Here is a 15,275-nt window from a genome sequence, read left to right as displayed (position 1 = left end):
ATTAAAAGTACATTTTTAGATTAAAAAATAAAAATATTAATATTAATATCTAAATACCTTGTTCTGTCAACATGTCTTCATCATTTTCTGCTGTATTTCTTCAAGGTCTGCTATGAATACAAAACCAGTTGTTTGAAAAAAAAATTTTGCTTGTTTGTCCAACCCTAACACTTGCAAAACTTGAAAGTGACTCTAGGGGAAAAAAGAGTTTCTAAAAAAGAAGAGAACATTCCAATTAGGTTTTACTGTGTCACCTGTAAAAAGGTAATACAAAGGGGAATGAGCTGGTTAGGCAGTTGCCATGATCCTTACTATGAAAACAGTGCTTAAATGAAGGTGGTGTAGTGAATTGCTGCTGACCCAACCTTGGTTCTGTATGGTTTACCTCATTTATTTTCTTCTAATTTATTCTACAAAATAGGGGAGAACAAAAGTAAAATCACATAGCTGGACTGTACTGTGTCTATGTAAAAGGCAACTATTAAAAGCAGTTGTCATGCTGTGTTGTAGTAATCGGGGGAAATCCTCCAATTTATATTGGCTCTTTATAAAAAACAGAATTATACTGATGTTACTGACTTCAACACTAGGTACATGTGCTACAACCTCTCTTCTGGTTGTTATCAGATGTCAAAAAAAGTTATCCTTTGATGACAATATACATTTTCCAGGGGACCCCCCCCATATTATTGCAGTATTCAAAGATGGGCCTCTATTATCTAGTTAAAAAAAACCAAACCTTTAAAAAACTCTGTGTCTTGTGCTTTCCATTAATTTAGAAGACTTAAAGAGGACTTGCAAGAGTTAACTTGCAAAATTTCAGTAACTTCCTGCTTTGAATACTCTTAATAGATGGGCTGAGAGCCACTCAGAACTCTATTGCAACACTACAGATACATATTTTTTCCACATCTAGGTCCCACGGTGTAATTTCCTGATTCAATTCTATGCTCCTGTTCTGAGTAATGGTCCAGCAGGCAGGATGCTTGGGACAGCACAGCCAACACGAAACTCTGCTGGAACACTGAGCAGGCTGGAGAGTCAGGTAAGTGTCACTTAAACAACATGACATTTTAGGAAATTTCAGCAAAGCTTTAAATGTTATTTTACAGCCCAACAAGAAAATGAGATGATAAAGCAAATACAGGGCTTGGAAACATTTCCAGTATTTTAGATGAGATCACTAGCATTCTATGTTTTCCTGCTTTGTTTTTTTCCACTCGTTCACTTATCAGAATTACATAGTAAATAGGTCTGGGTTTTTTTCACATTTGTGTTTTCCACAGTTTATTTGTGGCACAGCAAGTTCTAGCAGACCTTCCCTCTTGCCTATGTGTACCTGATGTTTTGCAACATGAGGCCACAACCCCTGACCCTCAAGGCTGTTTAATACAGGTTGCAAGTGTTCAGCCTCTGTAGCGCTCTTCACAGCTCCTCAACATGCAATATAGATGATTCTGTATCAGTTCATTTCCAGTAAGCAGCTTGGCCAGGTGACCCTGTTGTAACCCTAAAGCATAAGGTACTCAGTACCTGCCACACTTGCACGCAGCTCCACACTGGCAGGCCAGTCCTCCCCTTACTCCAGGAGGGCTCCTTTCCTGGGCCTGTTGCTGAGGGACCTGGCAGCCTGAGGTGGGATTCTCCTGCTTTCAAACACTTGGTTGTCCCATGGCAACAAACAGAGCAGAGAGCTGCCTGCATGGTACCTTGCCATGATGGAAAAAAGGAAGTGCCCCAGCTGTGGGCCCTCACTGGTGCCAGGGCTGCAGCCGGGCTCCTAGGCAGGCACCATGCATAGAGCCCTTCCACCCTGGCACCTCAACACACCTCCACAGCCCCATCCCACCCAGCCTTCCCTGCCAGCGTGCTGCACTGTGGATGCGTAGGGCCCCGTGCAAAGCCGGTCTGCCTAAATACGCAGGTAGGGGGAAAAAGCCAAACAGGAATTGTCTGAATGGTCTTCATGCTAGTTATGGCAGTGAACTGTTCCTTAGGACAGAGTGGATTTTTTTACGGCAAATTCTGATCAAAGCTTCTTCGGCTTCTTCAATTCTAGATGTATAATTGCTCAGACTTGAAATCATCACTCATCTTTTCTGCTGTCTTACCAGCTGCTTTTCGGCAGAAGTCACAGAAACAATCACATCAAAACTGAGTTAATCACTGATTACTGAGTGGCTTCATAGGACTTCACGTGAAGTGCCAGACTGATTACATCAAAATCTTAGCTTTTATTAAAAGCAGGAAATATATAGCTCTCCCGATTATGGAGAAAAAATTGGAACTCAAACCCCACCAATGTAGCCTAGGGAAAGTTGGGAGGATTAGAGCAAACAGCAGCAGTTTATGGAACAGGTGAATGATGTGGCATAGCTAAGTCACACCCCCAAATCTCTCCCATGTATTGAGTCACTCATTATAAGGTTTGTTTTTTGTTTTTATCTAATTCCTTACCATTCTGCTGTTTGTATTCTCTTGGGAGACTGTGTGAAAAGACAAAAGATCACTCTTGGGAGATCGTAGTATCTTCCACTTATTGTCTGGCTTCAGGTGTCTGCTAGTACTGTGATCTCGACTACTGTATGGACCTACTTGCCACAGGCCTCTCAAAATTACACCTTGTTATGGTGCTCCCACATCTACACCTCCTTCTTTCTAGTCTACACTTCTACCATCCCCTGCATAATCTTCCATCTCTCCACACCAGACAATAAACTCCCTGGGCCTTTGTCACTATGTTTTTAGTCTCCTGTCCGTGTTGTCATATAAAAAAAGTGTGTCCTGGCGCTTCTCAGATGGTGCTGAAGATGATATATGATACTTGCAGAGCAGGTCATAACCCAGTGTCATGAGCAGGTACAAGTTACTGCATGCTAGTTCTTGCACAATGCTTGCCTGTAGCACATGTGAGTCAAGTTAAGGATATTTACTCTTCTAAGCCTGTAAAAATATCACATGCATGGCAAGCAAATAAGTTTCTATTTATGCTAAGCATTTCAAATATAAATAAAGCCAGTGTTATTTTGACTGTAGTATCCCCCCTACTACTCTTAAAGAATAAAAAACCCATTACTCATGTAGCAAGATGCATACACAGGATTGTGTGACTATCTCACTAAGCAAGCTTGGTTTGCCCTTTGGTCATAGTAATGTTGCCTCTTTTATAAGTTACTTATTTAATCTCCTTCAGCCTTCATGATAACTTAAAAGAAGTCTCATGTCTTCTGGAAGCAATTCTTTTTGCTTCCAAAGCCAGTGAACCTTTTAAAATACAATGGTACCACTACCCCTCTTAAAAGTATGTGCAAGTTTATTCATCTGGCATTTATGCTGTTACTTGATCATCTCTTAAGTTAATCATTTTATGCTATTTCTCATATGTATACACAGTTTATGATATAGCTGTGAACGTACAAACAAAAAGACAACATCCTTTGCAATATAGCTTAGTGTCTAAAAACAGACGTAACATATAACCATTAACATCTATGTTGTGCCTATTAAAAGAAAAAAAAAGGTGCCAATAAGTTGAAAATAGTAAATCATGGTAGAATAGTCTACTATGAGGAAAAAAACATCTGCTGAGAGTATATTATTGTGCACTCTGCAGTAGTTTTGCAAATATTTTTTTCTTTAAATCTTTAGTGATCAATAAAAATTTAAACTGGATGATGCCTTCATCATTGAGCTATCTTCTCACTTATTTTTGAAAGACCATTTATATAAAATGCTATCTTAGAAACCACTGCACAAAAAAGTTAACTGACAATATCCTGATAATGTTGGAAATTTCAGAACAGTTTCCAGAGATCAGCCCAAAGTGGTATCACTCACTGCAGAGCAGACAGGTAGTTATAATATTATCAGAAATTTAGGAACCAAGGTTCCCAGTCTGTTTTCCAGAAATCAGATCAGCCTTTCATTACGAAAATTACTTTGAGTAATTGAATCTCTGTCTGTTGGACACTTTGTATGAGTTATCCCTTTATGCTAGAAGAAAAGATACCATAAAAAGTTCAAATAGAGTAGCTGGTCCTTGGGAACTTGACGGAGAAGCAGTAAAAGAAGATACTAAAGGCTCACAAATCATTACTTATCCTTAGTGTACTCAAGGGTGCTTGTGCATGCACTGAACTAGCCCCTGTCCAGTGCTAGCCTGTGGGCTGTGTGATGCTCTTAAGTGGTGGTTAAGGAGGTTGCTGAGTAAGAGAGTTCACTGACATTAATTGTTAATATAAACAGTTACATTGACATAAAACTGAGAACAAAGTAAAGAAAGGAGGGAGATGAAAAAAGCGAGAGGCATAGCAAATCATCAGAAGACAGTACTGAGAAAGATGGGAACATCCAGAAACAGCTGCTGGAGTAACTGCAGAAATGGTCGGTCCTGATGGAGAATATTCTGATTAAAATTCCAATCCAGAAAAGCCCTACAGACTAAAATTAATGGTATGCTGAGAACAGCTGTACGTTTTTCCCTGACTCAGGCTGCAAGATGATGAATCACTGACAACTCCACCTCTTTTTCTGCCACTTGCCTTTCTGCGCATATGTTAAGGCAAATGTGCCCATTGCCCCTTGTCTGGTCGCTGTGCTCTACTAGTGATCACCTCCAGGCTAAACAGGCCCGTGTCTCTAGCCTTTCCTCTTAAGGGAGGTGCTCCAGTCCCCTCATCATCTGCGTAGCCTCTGCTAGACCCTCTCTAGTAGGTCCTTGTCTTTCTTGAAATTTGTTGAATATGTCAAACTTGAGATCCTGAATCATATTAATCACCCACAATACTTCTCATCTCACCTGCTGTTGATCTGCAGATAAATATTTCATGTAATTTGAGGGGTATGCTATGGCACTTTAGACTTAAGTAATTTTTTCCTGTCTTTATTTGTGTTAGTTAGAATTTGCCTTTCACTTCACTTAATATCATTATTTAATTCATTAGAAATAATTTGTGCTTCCCCTTCCCAGCTACCGTTCCTTTTTCAAACAAGAAAATCTGGGATATGAGTTGTTTTTCATTGAGGATATCGCGTGACTCTTTTTCTCAGCTTTCAATATTGTCCCCTCCTTACAATAGTCAACAGATGATCCTACCACACAGTATAGCCTGTTTGTCAGCCTCAAGTCCTATATCTTATACCAGCAAATACGACATTATATTTCTTAATCTTTCTTATATTTAGTGAGCCCCAACAGATGTTTTTTCTTCTCTCTGCTCTTCAAATCCCACTCACACCGCCACCTGGGAGCATCAAGTGAGGTAGCTGATAGGGTTTGGAAATTACAGAAGATGTCTGAAGAAATGGCAGACACAGAAAGAAGCAGGAGAAAAGAGTACATTCTCTGGGTTGTAAGAGTTTGACTTTGGCCATTTTATCTACCAGTCTTTAATCAAAAAATCCTCAAAGTGCCAAATAAATTAGGACTAAATTTTTGTTTAGTAAGCAGAAAACAATAGATTCAGGCAATAGCAAGGTCAGGCATAATCCAAATTAAGCAGTATCTTTTACTTATTCATTCTTCCCAGCAGCTCACCTTTCAGATGTTCTTATGAAGATGCTGGCAACAGGCAACAGATAGTTAGATGTCCTTGGAAGTTTTTAATCTTCTTTTTCATATCCTTTTCCATCTTGAGAAGCAAGAGTCCACACGCTGTTACTGCAAGAAATTAAGCTGTGATATGCAGCTGTCGTGTGTTATGAGACAAAGAGCTCCCTAAGAATATTGAAGAATCTTTTCTAGAAGTGTTAGGTACTAGGCAAAGATCTCTGAAATAAATAAATAAATAAGACATCGGCATTTGGTTTTGTCTCAGAACTAGGAATTGGACTCCCAGAAGCCTCTTCTAGTCTGTGACATTAGTACTATGATACTGCCTAATAAACCAATGCCGTGTCTCAAGGCCATTGAAACCTAGTCTAGGTGTTACTGAGATTTTAACTGCAAAGTGTTCGGATTAGTTGCCAGCCTCCAAAGAACAATTCCACTGTCTGAACCCAGAGGAGAAACTAATGTGACTTCTAAGGAGTGGGATGCTTGTTCACCTGAAAATCCACACTGGCATTCAGAAGAATTCAGTTCGCTTTCTGAAATCTCTACAATTTCTGTGTGTGACCAGAGGCCTTTAAAGAAATATTATTGTGTCTCTGGCAATAAAAATGACAGAACAACTCCTTCCTTTCTGCATTTTGTCTGACTTGTTGAGGTGTTTTGTAAGGTCTTTTGGAAAACATCATCATTAATTACAGGTCTATGTAGTTCAGAGTATAGCACACTAGGTTCCATCTTAGTGGATGTTTTCAGTTGCTACCATTAGACAAAAAGTAGTATAGCATGAATATGAAGTATGAGTTCTCAAAAAAATTTCAGTCTTTTGAAAATGCAGATGATATCTCTGCTTTTTTTTTTTTTCTAAAAAATGAGTTCAAACAGGCAAATACAATCTGTTTGTTTCAGTGATGCTATTATCTTTTCCTGATAGTAATCGTGCTGATATTCATGTGACTAAATAGCATATAACATTATTGAAATTAATTCCTATTATTCGCACTACTTTAAAAAAGACAAAAATAAGTCACACAGAGTTGGCTGCGTATTAGTGAAATTTTGTTAGTGAAATGGTAACCACAATTTGGAAATTACTCAATAAGTATCCTTTAACTGAGCTTATCCTCTGACTGAATGTTAATCAGTATCCTTTGCAATTGTAAAACAAAAGGAATATGAACATGCTATGAATCAAGAAATTCATACCATTAGGAGATCATTACAATTAAATTAAAAAAACACAGCTTTGGGAAAACTGCTGAAGCTTCCCAGTATTTTTTTCCATTGATTTTCATCTCCTGTGCTTGGCTTTGTTTACTTCTGCTTAGCTCCAGCAGACCCATGGAGGATAATTAAAAGCAGGTAGGAAATGTAGAAAAATGTACATCTGCCACATCACATCAGAGATGGTTAGGAGGAATGGGCAAATTCTTTTTTTCCAAAAAACTTCAAAACCATTCATATGTTACTGAGATTCTGATACAAGGTCAGAATATGTTGAAGAAAATTCATATGAGACCCAAAACATCACTAGAAAATATCTAAATCGATCTCACAGCTCTATAAAAACTGCAAGGTTTTAGACTATTAAAGGGATGCATTAAGCTCTTCTATTTTGATTGGTGCATGAATCAAAGTGCTTGGTTCTATTTCTGCTAAATTACATTGTTAAATTGTTATTGTATTCACCCTTTCTAAAAGTAGAATTCAAATATAAAGGAGTTAATGATTTCATATGGAAAATATTTCAGAGAAAGAGACACGTACCTTTGTGAAGATTCTCTGTAGATTAACTTTGAGATTAAAACAAAAAGACTTTAGTGAGTCAGTCCAGCATGCATTTTCTGTAAAAGTTGAAGCAGAAGTTTATCACAGAACACACCCTTATTTAACTTGTATGGTAAAACTTGAAGAAAATACAGTGAAGATACTAAATTTGGCCTGATTTTGGGAGACATTTTCATTGATGACTTTATCTCAGGAATATCTCTACCCTTTCATAAAGGCTGGTATTTTTCACTGTAAAGGTTTTCAGGATGTAATGAAGCTATCAAGGTTTAGTACCGCATGATGAGAGAGACGTGACCCGTGTCTGCCCTCACAATCCTGATTTATGAGGGGGATTGGGATTATTCCCCTAACCAGAAAGACAGAGTATGCATATGTGTTGGAGGAAGAGTGATGTGCAAGCTGCAGCCGACAAAGACTGGAGGCAGATAGAAGAGTTGAGTACTGTTCTCAATAACAAGCTCTGTATAAGAAGATGACTCAGAGCTCAGCTGTAGGTGCCTTGGATCAGGAGAGGAATTTGTTATTTCTGAAGGAAAACATAGTGAAGTTGTTGTAGTTCCATGATTTTTGTCTCATTTTCAAATGAAGGACTCTTGAAACATCTATCTTGTCTCTGTAAGTTATTATGAAATAATTTAGTACAAAATAGTTCTGATTACCAGCTTGAGGATGAAGGGGACCTTCTAGAGGCTTTGTTCAGCACTGTGACTTCAGCAGTTGCTGGGAAATGTGAAAACAGCACCAAGAGCTAGAAGATGATCTTCATAGGCGGAACCTACCCCATGTTCTGTTGTGAATGTGATTTCTACTGTATCTGTTCTGTAACTGAACAGACACCTGCCTTGATTAGTCAAAAATGTTTTGGGAATATAACACAGCTGGGTCATCACAGACATTGATTTTATATGCATTCCTTGGCTGATGCTATCATTTCTTCCTGTAGGAGCCAGGAGTTTAAAATCAATCCATTTGCTTTCATTTCCTTACCAGGTAAAAGCAAGAAACTGGGAGCTAGAGAGAATATAGAGAAACCCTATATGGTGATGAGCTATGATGCACTGGTTCTGAATTCCCCATGGGCATAAACCCAGTTGAAAATTGTTATGGGTACCTGCTGTCACCATTTGCATTCTCTGTAGCTGATCAGAACACAAGGTGTAGCTCTCCTTTCTAGTATTCATATTTATCTTGAGCTTTGAGAAAACAATCTTCAGCAGTTGGATACCTATAATCCAGGCAGCTTTATGGGCTTTCTTACTCTCTCTCTTCCCTTATTACATATTCAAAACACATGTGATTTGTGCATTGTGCTCAAAACCCCCTATACTGCTAACTTTTGTTATCTTGGTTAGGGATTATCTAACTACCTGAACATATGAAGACAGGTTGAGAGAGTTGGGGTTGTTCAGCCTGGAGAAGAGAAGGTTCCAGGGAGACCTTATAGTGGCCTTTCAATAGTTAAAGGGGCCTACAAAAAAGCTGGAGAGGGCTTTTTTACAAAGGCATGTAGGGATAGGACAAGGGGGAATGGCTTTAAACTGAAAGAGGGTAGATCTAGATTAGATATTAGGAAGAAATTCTTTGCTGTGAGGGCAGTGAGGCACTGGCACAGGCTGCCCAGAGCAGCTGTGGGTGCCCCATCCCTGGCAGTGCTCAAGGCCAGGCTGGATGGGGCTGGGAGCAACCTGGGCTGGTGGGAGGTGTCCCTGCCCGTGGCAGGGGGTTGGAACTAGGTGGTCTTTAAGGTCTCTTCCAACCCAAACCACTCTATGATTCTACGTTATTATAGGTGTATGATGATACAATAGAAATATCTAGAGCATGAACACTACTGATACATTCAGTCTTCAAGTATCTGTGAGACGTGAGACTGTTTTTTCCAAGGGAATCTTTGCAAAACTCTTCTCATGTTCTACTTCTGAAACAATTGCTTCTTTTTTCTGTCTTCCTTTTTTTTTTTTTTTTTTTTTTTTAAGGACAAAACCTCCACTTATCTCTTGCTCTCATGTAACTGAAAATATGTCTCAGATTCATAAGATTTGATGGATGCCTGTAGATTATTTTGCATAATTTAAATGACACATGAATATTTCATGTCTCATTTTAAACTATGTGTGAGTCCAAGGTACATGGGTTATAATGAGGACAAAGTAGTTTTCTAGTAGTTTTCAACCAGCTGAAGATGAGTGACTTGACAATAATGCAAATTTCTGTGCTGTGCACATATGACAATTTTTGGCAAGAAGGTAATAGATAATTTGACTACCACTCTGAGTAAGATACAGCATTGAAAGTGAACTGATGTAAAAATGTCAAGAAGGCCAACCCAAGCTCTGTATTACACTTAGTAAAAGTGACTTTTCAACAGTAAGGTGATCCAGCAAGGTGGAGGGCTAGTAGTGATCCTCTGTGCTTTCTAGGATCTGAAGGTTTTTGCCAGTACCTTTCCTAACAGTTCAGTGCTCATACCATATCAAAAATATGGCAGCATCTGAAAACTGGGACAGACTCATCTATCTCAGGATAATTTAAGACATCTGTTTTGTCCTGACTTAAGTATCAGCAGACAAAACCCCCCTTCATTTAAATCATGGATCTTAATTTTGATTTTTGTTTATACTTCAATTATTTTCTAAAGAAAGGGTCATATTCTCTAGTTCACATAACCATTAAAATGTTTTGCAAATGAGAGAAACCTTTACTTTAAATGTACTACTTAGTATTTCTAACCAGAATAAACCATAATGTGCCATATTTCTCAGCAATTTTGCAGATTTTTAACCATTACAGTATTTTTATCATATAAGATTGTGAATGATTGATTTTTTTCTTGCTAGTTAGTTTTGTATTTGGCTTACAGCTTTTGTCAGTCTTCATTCCAAAGAAACAGGAATGGAAGTAACATGCTCAAAGACTATTTGAATCTGGTCTTGTATGAGTTAAATGTGAGTAGCTAAACTATTTCTGATATAGAAGAAAAAAGGAGCATTCTCAAAATAATAGGTTATTCTTTTTGCTCAGGATCCCTCAGATTTTCTGAAGGACAGGGAAGCACCTTTGGAAAAAATATGCTAGGCATTTGAGTAGTATAAATGCCTCACTCTTACTGAAGCTAATAGAATAAACTGATATTTATCATCCCTTCAGCTGCCCACAAAATTGGGTCTATGGGATGAAACTTTGCTGTGTGCTCTGAAGAATTCTACAGGTGCCTGCCTTGGTGCCATAAGTGATCTTGAAAGTACGGTACATTGTCCCAAGTATTTAGAATTAGTAAATTCTAGCCCTTTCATGAATTTTTTAATTCAAAGTTTGCGACTAAGAGAGAAGAAAGTTTGTTTTCTTGTTTTCAACTAGGTTGCTCAGTTTTGGAATAGCTACTGCAAATGATGAAAATGTTCTCATAGTGCCTGGTGGACTGAAACAAAAATAAATAGATTGAAATGACAAAGAAATGAAATACTTGTTTTTGGGAAAAGGGTAAATACCAGCATTTGTTCCATGGTAATGCCTGAAAACAATATGTATGTTTACCCAAGGTAGTGACATCGTGACTTTTAGAAAACTCAAGCTGACTTAAGACGTTGAAGATATGCTCCCTTAGGTTATACATGCTTGTAAAAGCAGTACTCTTTAGAAAATTACATTATGAAGAGTCCTTATGAATGTAACATTTTGCATTTTTAAATTACTTAACTTCATATTTTAAGTTTAGAACTTAACATTGCCTGTCAAAATTTGAAATGAAAGCTGAAAAAAAGATTTACATAGAAGAAACTGCTACATAAAATTCTAAAAAATCCATTAAAAAGAAAATATTCTGATAAAGAGCTGGGAAAAAAGGCTAGTGAAATTATAAACTTGAAAATACTAGCCCTGAATCTGCCAAGCTTTATATGCATTCTCCTTCGCTGGAGACTGGAGAATGTATCTGGGAGGTATCAGTACACTTTTCCCTTAGCATTCACGACTGGCTGTGGTTGGAAACAGCAGGCCTAGAGGACTTTTGCTTACAGTCAGCTCTGCTATTCCTAAATTCTACGTCCTTCCCTAATTCCTATCAGAGACATGTACCTAATTGTAGGGAGTATAACCCTTTCTCATCTGCCTGTTATCACTTTCCTATAAGGTACATACTACCTGAAGACCAGCAGGGACTAATGAAGAGTCATTATGTGTGACATACTTCTTACAACAGGATTTTCTGCAGGCCTTTGAGTGTACCGAAGCTGTGTAAATTAGCTTTAATATAAAACAGGTTTTCAACAAGCCAACTCTTGCATGGCTACTCTGATGCAAAACTGTTACTGGCTGCCTATATAGGTCTAAGACAAAGATAGTAGTGTCAAAGTGTAAAACAAGGAATAGTGTTAAATCTGGCCTAATTCATCTGCAAGACTTTCTGAGATGGCATGCAACAGGGGTACTGTAAAGTGGCAGGAAGGAATCATTCATTTTGGAAAAATCAAACAGATGTGAAATTTGGGAAAAAAAAAAACCAACCAAGAAGAAGATTTGGTTTTTGGAACTGAAATGGTGCTGGACCTGTTCTTGCAGAAGTGTTGAAAACTTCTAGGTGTGTGTTCTCAGGAGGAGGAGTCAAGTTCAGTAGTTCAGAAGTTCAGCTTCTAAAGAAGAGAGCTGGAGAAAAAAGTCAGTGAGCTCAATTGCAAATCTCAAAATTCCTGATTTTAGGGAAAGTGTAAAATTCTACAGCATGCACATTTCAACCATACTCTCAGCTAAAGCTGATTATCCAGTTTGCACATCTTACGGAGAGGGCACTAGGAACATTGGGGAAAGAGCCTATCATGCTTATTTTTGTTCTTAGAATAAGCGTTTGCATTGATGACAACTTTGTGTTTTGGTTTCGGAGTTGCTAAGTAGGAAGAATGTGTCGGTTTGTTCATTCTGACCTGAGACAGGTGTAACACAACCTCCTTTTGTTCTGATTTTTTTTCCCATGTGAAAACAGGCCCCCAGTGCTATCAGTTAAGTTTTCAAAAACAACCGAAGAGGAATGCTTATTTGGACAGTCAGCTGGTTCCTTGGCCTCTAGGGGGCTCACACTGAAATGCCCAGAGATTTATTATTAATAGCATGAGTCACAGAGAGTGCAATCCTAAGACTTCAATATAAAGCTAAGCTTCAAACATTTAGTCACAAAAGTTTCATAAGGCAGGTGGCTGCTTGGGACTCATCTGTGATAATTGATATGAATTTTCCCCACTGATTTCATTTCAGTTGCATTCTGCTGCATATCTTTTTGTGCAGTATGCACGACGCTTATTTTGGTTTTAAGACCAGAGGGTGCCAGGCTTTATGAGAATGGCCATATTTTTGGTGACTTCTAAATTTGATTCTAACTTTACCAACCATGTGGACCTTACATGGCGTTTGGATGAACATCTGCCAAAACCAAACTTGGTTAGTTGTTCTTAGAAGGACAACAAAGTAAATCAGTTTGCAATGTTATGCTCCCGTTCAGGACAAATAGATACCTTCCTCTGGTGACAAGCAAGCAGTTAGCTGGTGGGAGAGCAAAGAAAAGCCTATATAAGACTGCAGGGCTATATTGCCTTCAGCAAACCTAGTACTCTTCAGGCAAACAGTATGACACACAGTTATTAATACTTTTGGTAATTTTTTTTCCTTAAAAAAGAGAGACTGTGATTGTGAGGCAGATCAAACACTATCAGTCCTTGCTTAGGATGTCATAGAACTAATTTCTAGCTTTACCATTCAACAGTGATGAAAAAACTTGCCTGAAAAGAAGACTATGGGGAAAATTATGCCTCTTACGTCTTCCCACAAGGTGGATGTGGCACGTTTAGTAAATTAGTTACCTACAGCTGAAACAGGCATTTATTTCAGTGAGAGCTGCTGAAAGCAGTCCATTTTGAAAATAAGTCTAATTTGGGTTTTTTTTTATTTGATTGATGTTGATCTGAAGATGTGGCTTTCAGTTTGTAAGAAATATTAATTTTTCTGGCAGGCTACATTATCTCCCAAAATGTTTCTTTTACTTAGCAAGACAAATCATAATTCTGTAAATAATATAAATACATATATATTAATTTAATAGAATTGATTGACCTTTTGCCATGTGGTCATAGGTTAAACTTACAATGTGTATTTAATCTCTTTACAGTTTATACACACACACACACATATATATATATAATATATGCTTGTATGAGCATATCGGAAACATTTGTTATCACTCAATTACTATCAACAAAGCGAGTTGCTTTTGGCTTAAACATTTTGTATGTTAAATCAATGAAGTAAGCAATCCCAGAGTGCAAACCTGTAATTTGATCCAAAAGTTTACTTCTTTTCAATAATATTGTTCCACACACATTTATTATATAAAGGCACCCAGGGATTTGTTTGTGCTTCACAGTATTGCCAATTATTTTATACACAACTGCTTTAACATCCCTGTGAAGTCGTTTTTTCAATCTTTTTGAAAACACTTGTCTAAATGAATGTACTCACTAGTAGACTCATCTTACCCTGTCTGAAAGAAAATTTGGTTTTCTGGGTGAGTGCTGTGCTACACTGTTAAGGACTATGACTACCATTTATTCTTTTTTAAGAGCTATGATACAGAAACCAGCTTAATATAATTTAGTATTGCTTCAGCTCTCATTAGTTTGCACACACTCTTCCATTCCTCTATACATTCTGGGTTTGGCTGCCAAGAAATGAAGGAAAACTATCACTCATACAAATTGAAGAAACCTTAAATGAGAACTACTGTATTGCATGCACCACTTGCACACATATTGAAAAAGTGGTTCTGTGTGCAATCTCATAATTCATTACATTCCACAAAACCACATTCAAAATTTACACGAAAGGGGGAGGCTTCTGTAGAGCAATTCCAATAATCAATTTTCCTGCATCCTAAGGCAAGAAACTAAGGATGATTATTCAGTTGCTGTAAGTCTTACTGCATTGTTATTTGTAAGTGATTTAGAGTAATATAAAGCAGAAATAATTTCCTTTCCAAATTTGTTTCTTTCCTGTGCAGAAATATTAAACAAATCTATAGTAGAGATATTTTGTTCTTCTTTCTTTGAATCCTGATACTAGTTTTTTTCTGCCTATTGATCTATTTACAGTATTTCTTTTGGAAGTTTGTGTGCTGCTTTCCTCTGTTGTTCAATAAATCTGTTCTTCCCAGTGTAACATTTTGGTCAAATTCTCAGCAACTCTGGAAATGGAAATAACTTCATTGGCTTCAGTAAAGCTGTGGCAATTGACACACATTAGGATTTAAGAAAAAGTAGAGTATTTCAAACTACATCCTGCCTGTTTACTTCAAGATCCAGGAAATTCCAGTGAAAGTATCGCTGTAAGAGAGGGTTATAGATTATAATTTTCCTTTTTTGAAAAAGTTCTGAAAATACTGCCTTTACCATTTTGAGAACTGCATTTGCTATTTTTAGTCTTCTATCTACTAAAAGTGTGTTAAGGAGCTTTATTAGCATATGATACTATTCACAGTCTCAGGGCTAAGTGTTTTGCTAAGGCTGAGATGTTACTTGTCCAGCAGTAGCTTCTGTGATAACTATTTTCTGGTCTCAGGATTTCCAACTTTTATGCATCAGTATGACATCCTTTATATTTTTTACTGTTTAAATTTTTGTGTATGGCACTATTCTAGATGATAAAGACCTACCCCTAAAGGCACAGAGAATTTATCCCTAAATGTATTTTCGTTCCCTGTTGGGTACTTGTTGCCATGGCAAAAAAAAAAAAAGAAAAAAAAAGAAAATAAAGAAAAAAAAAAGAAAAAAAAAAGTTACAATTAATATTTACAGAGAGTGCCTGACAGCATATATAGATCAGGACACATTTTGCTAAAAAATCTTCAGTGCTGACTAGTTCTGGCTCTTTTTTTGTGTGTTTTATCAATGTCCTTTAC

The 15,275-nt window shown here is 37.5% G+C and overlaps 1 protein-coding gene and 1 long non-coding RNA gene across 6 annotated transcripts in view; one reads left to right on the top strand and one right to left on the bottom strand.

Annotated features, from left to right (window-relative positions):
• The window catches only part of LOC130160513 (uncharacterized), a 75,130-nt gene extending 74,220 nt beyond the window's left edge, over positions 1 to 910 (bottom strand). Inside the window, exon 1 of the long non-coding RNA XR_008826012.1 lies at positions 58 to 910. This is a non-coding gene — a long non-coding RNA (uncharacterized LOC130160513). The remainder of the gene's footprint in view (positions 1 to 57) is intronic.
• The window catches only part of IL15 (interleukin 15), a 39,078-nt gene that overhangs the window by 11,297 nt on the left and 12,506 nt on the right, over positions 1 to 15,275 (top strand). For 4 of the 5 annotated variants that reach the window (XM_056363054.1, XM_056363065.1, XM_056363045.1 and 1 more), the window contains one exon: positions 917 to 1,045. The exons of the other annotated variant lie outside the window; for it this stretch is intronic. In XM_056363054.1, coding sequence (XP_056219029.1) covers positions 983 to 1,045 — 63 coding nt within the window. In that variant the 5' untranslated portion in view covers positions 917 to 982. The remainder of the gene's footprint in view (positions 1 to 916; positions 1,046 to 15,275) is intronic. 5 annotated transcript variants of the gene reach the window in all.

This window comes from Falco biarmicus, chromosome 1 (genome assembly GCF_023638135.1).
Source record: "Falco biarmicus isolate bFalBia1 chromosome 1, bFalBia1.pri, whole genome shotgun sequence".
Lineage (NCBI taxonomy): Eukaryota > Metazoa > Chordata > Aves > Falconiformes > Falconidae > Falco > Falco biarmicus.
Note: the sequence above shows the minus strand (reverse complement) of the source record. Positions and strands in the feature narration are given on the sequence as shown.